The sequence below is a fragment of the Podarcis pityusensis genome (genome assembly GCF_964106645.2).
Source record: "Podarcis pityusensis genome assembly, chromosome: 5".
Taxonomy (NCBI): Eukaryota; Metazoa; Chordata; class Lepidosauria; order Squamata; family Lacertidae; genus Podarcis; species Podarcis pityusensis.
The window spans coordinates 2,390,929-2,404,408 of record NC_138032.1 but is presented as its reverse complement, the minus strand read 5'-3'; the positions used below and the strand labels follow the sequence as shown (position 1 = coordinate 2,404,408).

Here is a 13,480-nt window from a genome sequence, read left to right as displayed (position 1 = left end):
GGCTCAACGAATGAAAAGCTGTGCCGGAGCCCACCTCATGAAGGAATGTGAGTACGGGCAGATCCCGGTACTCTGCCCCCCTACAAGGTCTGAAGGACAGTGGACAGGCCCCCTGCTCAAAAGGTTTGCCGGCCCCTGATCTAAAGGGACACAACACACAAGGGGAAAGGGATGGGGAGGGAAGAGGAAGGTAACAGGTAGAAATTGATTAGACAGCCTGACATTTCCCCACTCCGATCCTGTTAACAAGGCAAAGTCTGCCTCCTTCTGAATTTGAGCAATTTTATCTGCAAAGAACTTTGCAAAATAGTTGCAGGAGATCTTGGGGTCTTTACCAGACCCCAGTGGCAAAGGTGGTTCTGTTAAATTGCGAACCACCTGAAAGAGTCTCCTGCTGTTATTTTCTGCAGATGCAATAGAGGCGGTGAAGAAAGTCTTCTTCGCCGTCGCTATCGCCACTTGGTAGGCTCAACGTTGAGCTCTAACCCGTATCCGGTCCGATTCAAAATGAGTTTTCCACCACCGGCGCTCTAGCCGCCTCAGCGATTGTTTCATTGCCCTCAGGTCTGTGGAAAACCACGGGGCTGTCCGGGCTCCATGCAATCAGAGATGGCGCTTCGGAGCCAGACAGTCAATAGCCCTGGTTAACTCCGTATTCCTGCGGGTCACCGGGATATCAGCTGAAAGGCCATCAACATGGGATAAAACCTCCCCTACCACTCTCTGGAAACCATTTGGATCCATTAAGTGGCGGGGGTGGACCATCTGAATCAGTCCCACCTCCCTGCAGAGGGGAAGGGTCATGGAGAAGTCCAGTTGCACCAGGAAGTGATCTGGCCATGGCACTTCTTTCGTTTCGCTTTTACTTAGTGTCAGATCACACACGTCAATAGAGGTAAAACCAGGTCCAAGGCATGTCCGCGACTATGAGTTGGGCCAAACCTATTCAGGGACAGCCCAATGGAGGCCATGCTTTCCACGAAGTCCTGAGTGGCCCCTAGCAAGGTCGTGTTGGCATGGATGTAATAATAATAATAATAATAATAATAATAATAATTCCCCTAGGTTAAATCCCCTACCAAACTAGGTGTCGTCTTATGGTTCTAGGAAACTAACAATCTTATTTCTTTCGGCCAAAGGTTTTCAGAAGAGAATTCTGTGTAGAATTTCCCTCTTCCATTTTCTAACCCTTCCAGAATCTTCTCTTCCTGCTGCTGCTGCTGCAGAACTAGTCCGCAAAATGGCACCCTCAATTTTGCCTCCTGAAAATCAGGCGGGTAGAGAATTTTGGGTTCCTGTTTCCACTCGCCCCCAAATTGCACTCCCACTGAGCCCTTCCCAATCTACAAACACCGTTTGTAAGCTGGTTGGGGCAGAGACCTGTCTGCAAGTTATAAGACCTGTGGGGTCACTGCACTGATTTCCTCATGCTTTGCAACCATTTCAAACACCCCCCTCCCCCCCCCCAGGACATCTTCCCCTGCACACCATTACCTATTTTTCTTTTAGATTATAGTGGATATTTTTTCTGTTGCTATGGAGAGAGCTATGCAAACTGACAGGGCTGTATATATAAATAATAGCAATCCCTCCTGATTTTAAAAATCTCCTTATGCTTCCTGCAAAAGTCCTCAAAGTTGTGGCTTTAATTACAATTTCTCGGTTGCCGCTGAACAGCAACCCATCCCTCAAGGCAACACATGGCGATTGGAAGGAACACCTTGGCAGATGTTGTTTTCTCCAGAGACCATGTAATTATAAGCCATGCAAATCTCAAACAGTTGCCTATAAAGAGCTATAAAAAGAATCGTATATGGTATAGATACCTGGTGAATCATTTGACCAGGATTTGCTTTTTTGCAGTTTCAATACTGCCCCCTGGTGGGTGAAGCCTGAATTCTCGCATATATCGTTTATTTTATTTATTTCACAAAATTGACACACTTCTTGATTGTAAAGAGGAAAAACACCAACTTCAAAGATAGAACAAGGAAATCAAGAAAAATTGGCAACGATACTTTAAAATATACAAAAAATGGAAAATGCTAAACTAGATTAAAATTCACACCAATTTTCTAAGCATCTTTGTAGTTTGTCTAAACAGGAATGTTGTGGTTTAAAAAAACATCCAGGGGGGTTTGGGATAATTGGTTATCCAGCACGGAGATTGTTTTTCAGTCTGGAATGAAAAATTTATCAGAGAGTGGGATATATGCAGAGTATATGTGAAAGAACACTGTCAAAAGATCAATCCTTTGGCAGGTCTTGATTGAACTTCGTTGTGTAAGTAGGATAATTTTATAAAATTAAATTTATATAAGTCAAATAACATAGCGAAAGTAAAGCTTAAGCGTGTATTTAAGGAACTTAATTCGGGAACACAAGGGGAAAATTGGAGGTCTTGTCAAATTTAATCACAAATGGATATGCAAACCAAGTATTAGTAAAAGAATGAATAATGGTTCATTTTTCATTTCTTATTTTGCCTATAACTTCTATTGCATATTTCTGTTATAAAGTTTTCAACCAATAAAGCATTTAAAGAAAGAAGAAGGAATGAAGACCTTGTGAATGAGGCAGGGGTGTGAAGGTTTACTAGATGGTGCAAAAAAAGAATGAATTCATGAGCACAGAATCGCAGAATCTTGGCATTGGAAGGGACCCTAAGGCTCATCTAGTCCAACCCCCTGAAACACAGAAATCACAGCTGAATGATCCCTGAATAATCACCCAACCTCTGCTTAGAAATCTCCAATGGCAAATCACGTTGGAACTCAGAACTCCTGACACAAATTGGCAAATTTGTTCCTGATAATGCTAATTATGCAGAATGAAAGATCTCTTCCGCTATATCAAATTAAAAAGATTTTGCAAGAGGAGATGGTTTTCGCAGAGCCCGGAGGGCACTATTTGCCAGCCTGGTGCAACTAAGGAGGGGGAAGGAAATTCAATTTGACTCCTCTTTTTGCGTGAGCTTTCCTAACTCAGACTCCCCCAAACAACACACAAACCTAAATGCTGCTGTTCTGAGATCCCCGTTTCCCATGCGTTGCAGCGGGTTGGACTAGATGACCCTTGAGAGGTCGCTCCCCACTCAACAATTCAGTGATTCTATGTTAACAGCTCATTCCTTCCTTCGGTCTGCCAAAGTTCAACCGGGACTGCGTTGACAGCTAGGGCCATTCCTGGACCGAGAGAGCCTGGCCACCGTAGTTTGCGCATTGGTTACTGGATTGCCGCAATGCTCTCCATCTGGGGCTTCCCTTGGGATTGATCCAGAAGCTGCAGTCAGTGCAGGATGCTGCAGCACGATTGCTGACAGGAGGGAGGTCTTGCCAGCATGCAACACTTGGGCTCATAGATCTGCTGCTGGCCCGAGATCAAGGTGTTACAATTAGAAACTGTTGTACGTTGAATTGGCAAAAGTGACAGGGAAACTGAGAGGTCATAGTGCTCAAACATTTATAAAAAAATGGGACATGTACAAAAAAATACCTTAAGGAATACTGTAGTAATATGACGTCAACGGCAGGCCTTGAATGACTTCTGTGATTATGTGGACATTTATAGAATAATGTTAGTAATGAAAATTAACAAAGGTATATGGAACAACTGATTGGTTCAAAATTGGGGAAGGAGTACGGCAAGGCTGTATATTAAGCCCCAGCTTATTTGACTTATATGCAGAATTCATCATGCAAAAGGCTGGACTGGATGAATCCCAATCTGGAATTAAGATTGCCGGGAGAAATATCAACAACCTCAGATAGGCAGATGACACAACCTTGATGGCAGAAAGTGAGGAGGAATTAAAGAACCTTTGAATGAGGGTGAAAGAGGAGAGCGCAAAATACGGTCTGAAGCTCAACATCAAAAAAACGAAGATCATGGCCACTGGTCCCATCACCTCCTGGCAAATAGAAGGGGAAGAAATGGAGGCAGTGAGAGATTTTACTTTCTTGGGCTCCATGATCACTGCAGATGGTGAAAGCAGTCACGAAATTAAAAGACGCCTGCTTCTTGGGAGAAAAGCAATGACAAACCTAGACAGCATTTTAAAAAGCAGAGACATCACCTTGCTGACAAAGTTCCATATAGTTAAAGCTATGGTTTTCCCAGTAGTGATGTATGGAAGTGAGAGCTGGACCACAAAGAAGGCTGATCGCCGAAGAAGAGTTTGGATTTGATATCCCGCTTTATTACTACCCGAAGGAGTCTCAAAGCGGCTAACATTCTCCTTTCCCTTCCTCCCCCACAACAAATCCCCCTCTTGAAGGATTCATGCTTTTGAATTCTGGTGCTGGGGGAGACTCTTGAGGGTCCCATGGACTGCAAGAAGATCAAACCTCTCCATTCTGAAGGAAATCAGCCCTGAGTGCTCACTGGAAGGACAGATCCTGAAGCTGAGGCTCCAAGACTTTGGCCGCCTCATGAGAAGAGAAGACTCCCTGGAAAAGATCCTGATGTTGGGAAATACGGAGGGCACAAGGAGAAGGGGGCGACAGAGGACGAGATGGTGGGACAGTGTTCTCAAAGCTACCAGCATGAGTTTGACCAAACTGCGGGAGGCAGTGGAAGACAGGAGTGCCTGGCGTGCTCTGGTCCAGGGGGGTCACGAAGAGGCAGACACGACTAAACAACAACAACAACAACAAAATGGACAAGATAAGTAGTAGATGCATGGTGTTGTGACAGGAAGTCATTATAGAAGAAAGAAGAATTTATTGTGATTGGATGTAACACTTATTACCGATTTTATTTCTCAGGACAAACTTTTGTTTGCTTTTAAAAAAAACCAATAAAGCATTTAAAACAAAAAAAACAAGGCGTTACTATTAGTATACAAAACCCTTCACTACTTGGGACCAGTCTACCTGTGAGATCGTCTTACCCCATATGCTCCTACCTGAGCACCTGGAGTGATGGAATTGGCACTTTGGCAACACTTTGTTCAGGGAAGCTTTTAATCTGTGATATTTTACTGTATTTTTTGTTTCTATGGAAGCCGCCCAGAGTGGCTGGGGAAACCCAGCCAGATGGGCGGGGTACAAATAATAAATTATTATTATTATTATTATTATTATTATTATTATTATTATTGAAACTCCCTGCTTAGTGACACCTTCATTGCACCTTCACTGCACACTTTTTGGACTCACTGAAGACATTCTTATTTGGGCAAGCCTACCCACACTGAGAAAGTTTGAGGGAGTTTTAATTTGTTTTCACCTGTTCTATTGCGGTTCTAGTTTTCTGTACGTTTTCAAACATGGTGGCATTTTCTAAAATTTATTGCATTATCTTGTTTTGCAAACCGCTTTGAGGTTTTCTCCTCTGTTATAGTGGTATATAAACTTTATTCAATAAATGAACTATGCTGGGTCTCCTTCCTTTGCCCTGCTCCAGGATAGACCACTGGAACAATGAGAAGGAGCGTGTCGTAGTCATCACAGACTCCGCCCTCCTGGTCTGCAAATATGACTTCATCATGCTCAAGTGCTTGGAGCTGCAGAGAGTCCCCTTGAGCTACATCAACCGCATCTGCCTGGGCCCCTTCACCTTTCCTGAGAAGTCCTTGGACAGGTGAGGCACACACCTGCGGGTGGTCAGCGTGATTATTCGGGGGGGGGGAGGGAGGAGGTTGTGATGGCTCCAACCTGCTTTTGATATGCACTGCTGAAATGGAGCCTGAATGTTCATGGAATCACAGAATCGTAAAGCTGGAAGGGACCCCAGAGGTCATCCAGTCCAACCTGCTGCAGTGCATGGATCTCAACTAAAGCATCACTTTGTGGACTCTCCTTCCTTGGAGGCTTTTAAGCAGAGGTTGGGTGGCCATCTGTCATGGCCATCTGTCAGCTGAGATTCCTGCATTGCAGGGGGTTGGACTAGATGACCCTTGGATGTACCTCCCAACTCTAAAATTCTATGATTCTATAATAATAAATAATAATTAAAAAAATTATACCCCGTCCTCCCCGGCCAGAGCTGGGCTCAGGGTGGCTAACACCAGTAAAATTACAGTAAAAACAGTAAAAACATATTAGGGGGAAAAACCAATTTAAAATACAGGTTAAAATGCAATTTAAAATGCAGCCTCGATTACGATTACGATATCTTTATTGTCATTGTCCCTTGCGGAACAATGAAATTGAAAAAAATCATTTTAAAAGTAGCCCATAGATCAAGACCATAAGGGGAGGGAAACACAAGGGTTAGACTGAGTCCAAACCAAAGGCCAGGCGGAACAGCTCTGTCTTGCAGGCCCTGCAGAAAGATGTCAAGTCCCGCAGGGCCCTGGTCTCTTGTGACAGAGCGTTCCACCAAGTCGGGGCCAGTACTGAAAAGGCCCTGGCTCTAGTTGAGACCAGTCTAACCACCTTGAGACCTGGGACCTCCAAAGTGTTGTCATTTGTGGACCTTAAGGTCCTCCGCGGGGCATACCAGGAGAGGCCTATGAAGAAGGACTTCCTTTTATCTGTCCTAAATCTTCCAGCATCCTTCTTCACTGGATGCCCATTGCATGTCTCCTCCGCCCGGCCTTTTCTCTAAACTGAAAAGCCCCAAATGTTGTAGCCGTTCCTCTTGGTGGGGAGTTTCTCCAGCCCTTCAATCAATTTGGTTGCCTTTCCCTGAGCCTCATCCAGCTCCCTTGTTAAAGGCTCCCTCTGGAGAGACTACGCAGCTGGCAAAACTCCCCTGTTCCAGCGAAGGAGACTCAGCGGTGGGCGAAGCAAATGGACCTGGCAAAAGAGGAGGGAGACTTTGGTGGGGCAGACTCTCCTAGGCTCCACTCCCAACGTTTTCTGGGTTTAGGGTTATGCGGTAATTATACGCCGTTCCAGGCATCACGAGGTTTGCTTTTAAAATATATATTAAAAAGATAATCTTCATCATAATACACGGTCCTTAAGAAAATAATTGCCGAGGTTCTTATGAATGGCTGCATGTGAATGGCACGGACAAGTTTGAACACAGCACACATTCCAGTCGTGGAAGAGGCTTCTTACCTTCGCTTCCAACACCCAACGCCTTGTGATTTTTGCAGGCTGCTCTTTTCATTTCCCAGTTTGAAAAGGCCCTTCCTTTCCTGTTTGTTTTAAAAATGCCAGGCTTCGTTTTGCTGTGTGCATCTGGGGGCAATCCTCTCTCGCAGAAGATGCCCAGTTTTGAGCAAGTCTCTGCACTCTTCAGGGGGACACAGCACATCTTCAAGTGCTCAAACAAGACTCTGCTTTTACCCTCCTGCCTGGGGAGTGCTACTTGGAGGGCTTTAAGAGAGGATTGGACAAATGGATGGAGGAGAGGACTATCATTTCCTGGAAGCCCCGGGATGGGAGAGGGCTCTTGTGTTCAAATCCTGCTAGTGGGTTTCCTGCAGGCCTCTGGTTGGGTGCTGAGAGAACAGGGTGCTGGACTAGAGGGGCCCCTAGCCTGACCCAGCAGGCTCTTATTAGGGTCTTACGTTTTAAATGTAAGTCACTTAGTCGTAATTAGGTAATATGCATACAGGAATCAAACCTGCAACCTTGGTGTTATCAGCACCGCACTCTAACCAACTGAGCTATCCAAAGCACATGACAAGTTGTAGTAATAATACAGTCATACCTTAGTTTTCGAACAACTTAGTCCCTGAACATTTTGGCTCACGAACCTCGGAAGTGACTGCTCCGGTTTGCGAACTAGTTTTGGAAGCCGAACGTCCGACGAGGTTTCCGCGGCTTCTGATTGGCTGCAGGAGCTTTCTGCGGCCAGACAGAAGCTGTGATTTGGTTTTTGAACATTTTGGAAGTCGAATGGACTTCCGGAACGGATTCTGTTCAACTTGCAAGGTACGACTGTAATAATAGTAATAATAATAATAGTTTGATAATAGTGCAATGTGGAATGTAGCCCCTCCCCAAGAAATAGGCAGAATCAGGTTCATGTGCTAGGAGAAAATTCTGGTCTTAATATTCCAGCATTGTTGGTAGACATTTATATATTCATATCTGTTTACAAATAAACTTTTCCCCCCAGAAACAAGTTGCTTAAAACAGCTTACCAAACAAAAATGAAAGCATATAAATAATGCTCTTTCCGGAAAGCAATTGCCATGTGCTGCACATTACAGACTAACATGCTCCCAGAAGACTGATTCCCTGCCCCATGGATCTTCCAGTTTAACACAGCAAAGGGGAGCCTGAGACTCCTGGCCAGTTGAGCTGCGGGTTCCAGTTAAGCTACGTTTCCCAAGTGCTGTGCAAAATCGCCCTCCCCATGCCAGCCATCTCTCGCTTCCTTGGGCTGGTGGAAAGGAGGGGAGGGAGAGGGAGAATTGGCTTGAGGTCACTGTTCCCAAATTGCTCTGCCCACCGCATGCCAAAGTCAGGCTCCTCTTACTGACTCTCCTCGGGACGTGCCCAAACTTGGTTTCCGAGTGGCGAGGCCAAGCTGGTGGGGTTGTTGTGGCCGTGTTGTGCTAAGGTAAGAGGGGGAGAAGGCATCCTGTTCACATAATGGAAATGGAAGCAGTCAGCTTGGCACACCTGCGGAGCCCTGAATGCTGCAGAGATTAACTTATTCAAACATTTGGCCTCATCTCACAAGTGACCTTGCAGTGACTCTCCCATACCTGGAAATGGGTTCCAAAGGGAGAGTGGTTTGCAGATCTGCCCAGCACCTGGAGATTGTTTAGAGGCTTCTGGAAAAGAAGTAAAATCATAGAATCGTAGAACTGTTGGAAGGGGCCATGAGGGTCTGCTAGCCCAAGTCCCAGCAATGCAGGAATCTTTTTGCCCACAGTGGTTCTCGAACCCATGCTCTACATTAGGCACGTCCAACAGGTAGATTGTGATCTACAGGTAGATCACTGGATGTCTGTGGTAGATCACCGGTACATCAGTGGCTCCCCCTAAAGAAGCTACTGTAAAATAACTTTGGCTCCCCTAAAAAAAGCTCAACATCTTTGCCCTGCACCCCTAAAATGACCTGAACCACCAAAAACAGGGCTTTCCCTCCTAAAAAAAAAGCTCAGCATCGCTTTCCTCTTTCCTAAAGAAGCTCAACAACTTTTACGTGAACCCCCAAAGCAGGGCTTTCCTTCCTAAAAAAAGCTCCTGAACCCCCCAAAAGGGGGTAGATCACTGCCAGTTTTTAACTCTGTGAGTAGATTGCAGTCTCTTGGAAGTTGGCTACCCCTGCTCTACATGTATTAGACAAATTCATGAAGGATTAAGCTATCAGTGTACTAGCCAGGGTGGCTCTGCTCTGCCCTCACAATCGGAGGCAGCAATGCTTCTGAATATCCGTTGCTGGAAATCAGAGAATGGGAGAGCTGTGTTCGAATCCTGCTTGTGGATTTCCCATTGAGGCATCAGGTTGGCCACAGTGAGAACAAGATGCCAGACTAGAATGGTCCCTCTTTCGCCAGCAGGCTCTCCTTGGTTCCCAAGGTATATATAGGGCCTTGGATAGTGGCAACCTAGCAGTCCGAAAGCACGTCAAAGTGCAAGTAGATAAATAGGTACCGCTCTGGCGGGAAGGTAAACGGCGTTTCCGTGCACTGCTCTGGTTCGCCAGAAGCGGCTTAGTCATGCTGGCCACATGACCCGGAAGCTGTACGCCGGCTCCCTTGGCCAATAAAGAGAGATGAGCGCCGCAACCCCAGAGTCGGCCACGACTGGACCTAATGGTCAGGGGTACCTTTACCTTTACCTTTACCAGCACCTTGTCTTTAGCCCCAGAACTCGCTGGCAGGCAATGCAACTCCTTCAGCAGTGGTGTAACCTGATGGTCCTATCCTGCCCCAGGGGTTTAAGACTGAGATAGGCCACGCACACTCTGAATATTCCTTGGGACAAGAGTCTGCCTCTCTTGGCGTGGGTGTTAGTGTATAAAACACCGATGGGTTCAAGACTACACGCTTTCTGAAACAAAGCACAACCACCCTTCAAAATCCACACTTCTCTGAATTTTGCAGTTCACTTCTCCAACCAAGTAATGTGTACATAAATGCACCTATTAGTGAAAGCAGCATGCAAAGTGCATTAGATAAGGGGAAATTGCATTGCAAAAAGTGCATATAGCAATTATACAAAACTTGTGTACACACTATTACTGTAAATATGCACTAATGTGCTTTTGAATTTGCTTTTTTAAAAAATAAAAATAAATAAATTGGCAACTGGTGTAGAGTAGTGAACCTAAGACTGGGAAAATACGAAAGTGAGAGAAACCCAAAACTTAGATTTGGTCATCACACAAGTCCTTTGGAGCTGGTTAGAATCATTTTTGTGGTTCTTTCTCTACCTCCCAAGACCCAGCTTGCAGTCACAATGTACAACATGCCCCATGGTAGATTAAGGCCTAGTTTGGGGCAGTGGGGAGACCCTCTGAGCAAGCACAGTACATGTGCTACGGACTTGCCATGTTTGAGAAGAGATGGCGTCCCACCTCTGCAAAGGAGTGTTTGCTGCAGGCAACTCACACATGAGCTTATGTCAGAGAGAATAATCTATCCTTTTTGCGTGTGTGTGTGTGTGTGTTTGTGTGTTTGGGGGGGGGGGAATGGAGAGGTTTGTAAGCCAAAGAGTATGGGGAAGTCTGTACCACCCATTATTCCACGGATGAGGCAATGCTGTTCATGGAGAGCCAAAATGCCCTTGGCTAGTGATCTCATGCTCTTGAGAAGGCTGGGTGCCTGCTGGTTTTTGGACAGGGGGTTAGGCAAGACTGCAGCTGAGTTTCACTCTGTTTTTCAGCAGGTGGCAGTCTTCCCTCTGGCTACAGGAGGGATGGATGTCCCCAAGGGAGGGGGGCGCGCAAGGAGAACGAAGGCGCTCCCAAGGGTTATTTCCAGGCAACATGTCAAACCATTTTCTCCTTGCTCTGCCCTTGAGGGCTCTAAATATTCACCCCGGAGAGAGTACAAATTCTAAGGCCGGGGAGAATTTGCTGGCCGAGGTCCTTGCGTTTGCTGGAAGGGATACAGGATTCCTGTCCTTCCTCTAGCCCACCCTCGCTGGCCCAAGGGTGGCATGTGCGCAATCTAAGAGTCTTCCACCCCACTGTATAGCATTGCGAGAGATTTGGGGCTGGCGTGGAGACAGCTCTCAGATTGTATAAGACTTAATGGGCATGCCTGAGATGCTCAGATGGCCCCGAGCACTGAGAAGAGGTTGTGGCTTAGGGAACAGAGGACCTTTTGTTGTTGAGTCGTTTAGTCGTGTCCGACTCTTCGTGACCCCATGGACCAGAGCACGGCAGGCACTCCTGTCTTCCACTGCCTCCCGCAGTTTGGTCAAACTCATGTTGGTAGCTTCGAGAACACCGTCCAACCATCTAGTCCTCTGTCGTCCCCTTCTCCTTGTGCCCTCCATCTTTCCCAACATCAGGGTCTTTTCCAGGGAGTCTTCTCATGAGGTGGCCAAAGTATTGGAGCCTCAGCTTCACGATCTGTCCTTCCAGTGAGCACTCAGGGCTGATTTCCTTAAGAATGGATAGGTTGATCTTCTTGCAGTCCATGGGACTCTCAAGAGTCTCCTCCAGCACCATAATTCAAAAGCATCAATTCTTCGGCGATCAGCCTTCTTTATGGTCCAGCTCTCACTTCCATACATCACTACTGGGAAATCCATAGCTTTAACTATATGGACCTTTGTTGGCAAGGTGATGTCTCTGCTTTTTAAGGTGCTGTCTAGGTTTGTCATCGCCTTTCTCTCAAGGTGCAGGTGTCTTTTAATTTCGTGACTGCTGTCACCAGAGGACCTATTTGGATGCAAAAAGCTCCAGGGTCAACCTTTGACAGCATCTGCAGGAGGGCTGCAGCCAGGGGTCAATGCAAAGATAAGAACACAGGAAGAGTCTGTTGGATCAGGCCCCTCTAGTCCGGCCTCCTGTTCTTACAGAGCAGGACCAGATACCCCAATGGGAAACCAGCAAGCAGGATCCCAGCACAAGAGCAGCTCTCGCCTCCCGTGGTCCCCAGAAAACAGGATTCAGAAGCTGCCTCCATCCATGGGGGCAGAGCAGAGCCATCGATTGCCCTTTCCTCCTCCTCCATGAATTGATGGATCTTCTTTTCAAGCCATCCAAGTCAATGGCCATCATTGTTTCCTGCACCATAGGAGGGGAGAGGGCCCTTGGGCTCCAATTCTGCTTGGGGGTTTCCCAGAAGGGTATCTGACCAGCCATAGGATGCTTGGTGAGATGGGCTCCCTATGGTCTGATCCAACAGGGACCTCTTAAGTTCCTATCAGGCCAAAGGCCCAGACATCCTTAGTTCATTTGTTAGGGCATGGCGCTGATAATGCCAAGGTTGCGGGTTTGATCCCCGCATGGGACAGCTGCATATTCCTGCCTTGCAGGGGGTTGGACTAGATGATCCTCAGGGTCCCTTCCAACTCTCTGGTTCTAAGATTCTATTCTATTCTTGGTGATCCTGAGAGGTAGAACGAGGAAAAACCGTTGACATCTACCGTATTTTTCGCTCCATAAGACGCACGTTTTTCCTTTTTAAAGGTAAGGGGAAATGTCTGTGTGTCTTATGGAGCAAATGTGTGGTCCCTGGAGCTAAATTGCTGGAGTCCTGCTTTCCTGGCTTCTGGGATTCAGAATATTTTTTTTTCTTGTTTTCCTCTTCCAAAAACTAGGTGTGTCTTATGGTCTGGTGCGTCTTATAGAGCGAAAAATACGGTATTTCGCTTGTACTCCATGTCTCCTGTAAAAATACGATGTCATAACCTTGGATGAATTTAACAAAGGGCGGGTCAGATGTCTTTTTAGGCCAGCCTGTGATATTCCATGTTAGAAGGCTAAAGTTGGCTTTGCTGAAGTCTAGTCTTTGTCAGTTGTCTTCCGAAGAACTTTTGGAGTTTGCCATTTTTTTGTGGCAACTGGCTGTCATTTATTCAGCTGGTATCCTTACATGGTGGTCTCTGTTATACCCAATTGCAATCCAATGTATTCCTGTTGTGTTTTGTGATTTTCCTGATATTGTAAGTGAGCCGGAACTGGTCTGTGACCGTAATAATAAAATTCTAATTCTAATTCTATTCTATTCTATTCTATCCACCATCCTGTTCTCACAGTGGCTCAGCAGATGCCACAAGCTGGACATGAGAGTAGCCCCCAACTTGGTTAGAAGTTTTCAGGCTAGGAAAAGGAAGTGTTAGAGCCCTCCAGACTGGTTTATTGTTTTTGTGGGGGTCTTGTGCAACACGTCAGTGAAATGACCACAGACCATTTGTGGTGGATTTATACCACTGATGGCTGTTGGCTGTGATGGCTATGCCGTGTCGCCATGGTCAGACGCAGAAAGGCTTCCAAACACCAGTTGGCGAAAACCACAGGAGTGGGGAGCTGTGTTCGAATCCTGAAGCTTTCCCATTGAGGCATCTGGTTGGCCACTGTGAGGACAGGATGTTGGGGAAGATGGGCCCTGCAGCCTGATCTAGGAGGCCCTTCTGATATTCTGTGTGGTTCAATTTTGATTACATCC

At 46.3% G+C, this 13,480-nt stretch overlaps 1 protein-coding gene across 2 annotated transcripts in view; it reads left to right on the top strand.

The window, feature by feature from the left end:
• TPRG1 (tumor protein p63 regulated 1) overlaps window positions 1-13,480 on the top strand; it is a 45,365-nt gene that overhangs the window by 11,685 nt on the left and 20,200 nt on the right. For both annotated transcript variants that reach the window (XM_081007539.1, XM_081007540.1), the window contains exon 4: window positions 5,407-5,583. In XM_081007539.1, coding sequence (XP_080863665.1) covers window positions 5,407-5,583 — 177 coding nt within the window. The remainder of the gene's footprint in view (window positions 1-5,406; window positions 5,584-13,480) is intronic.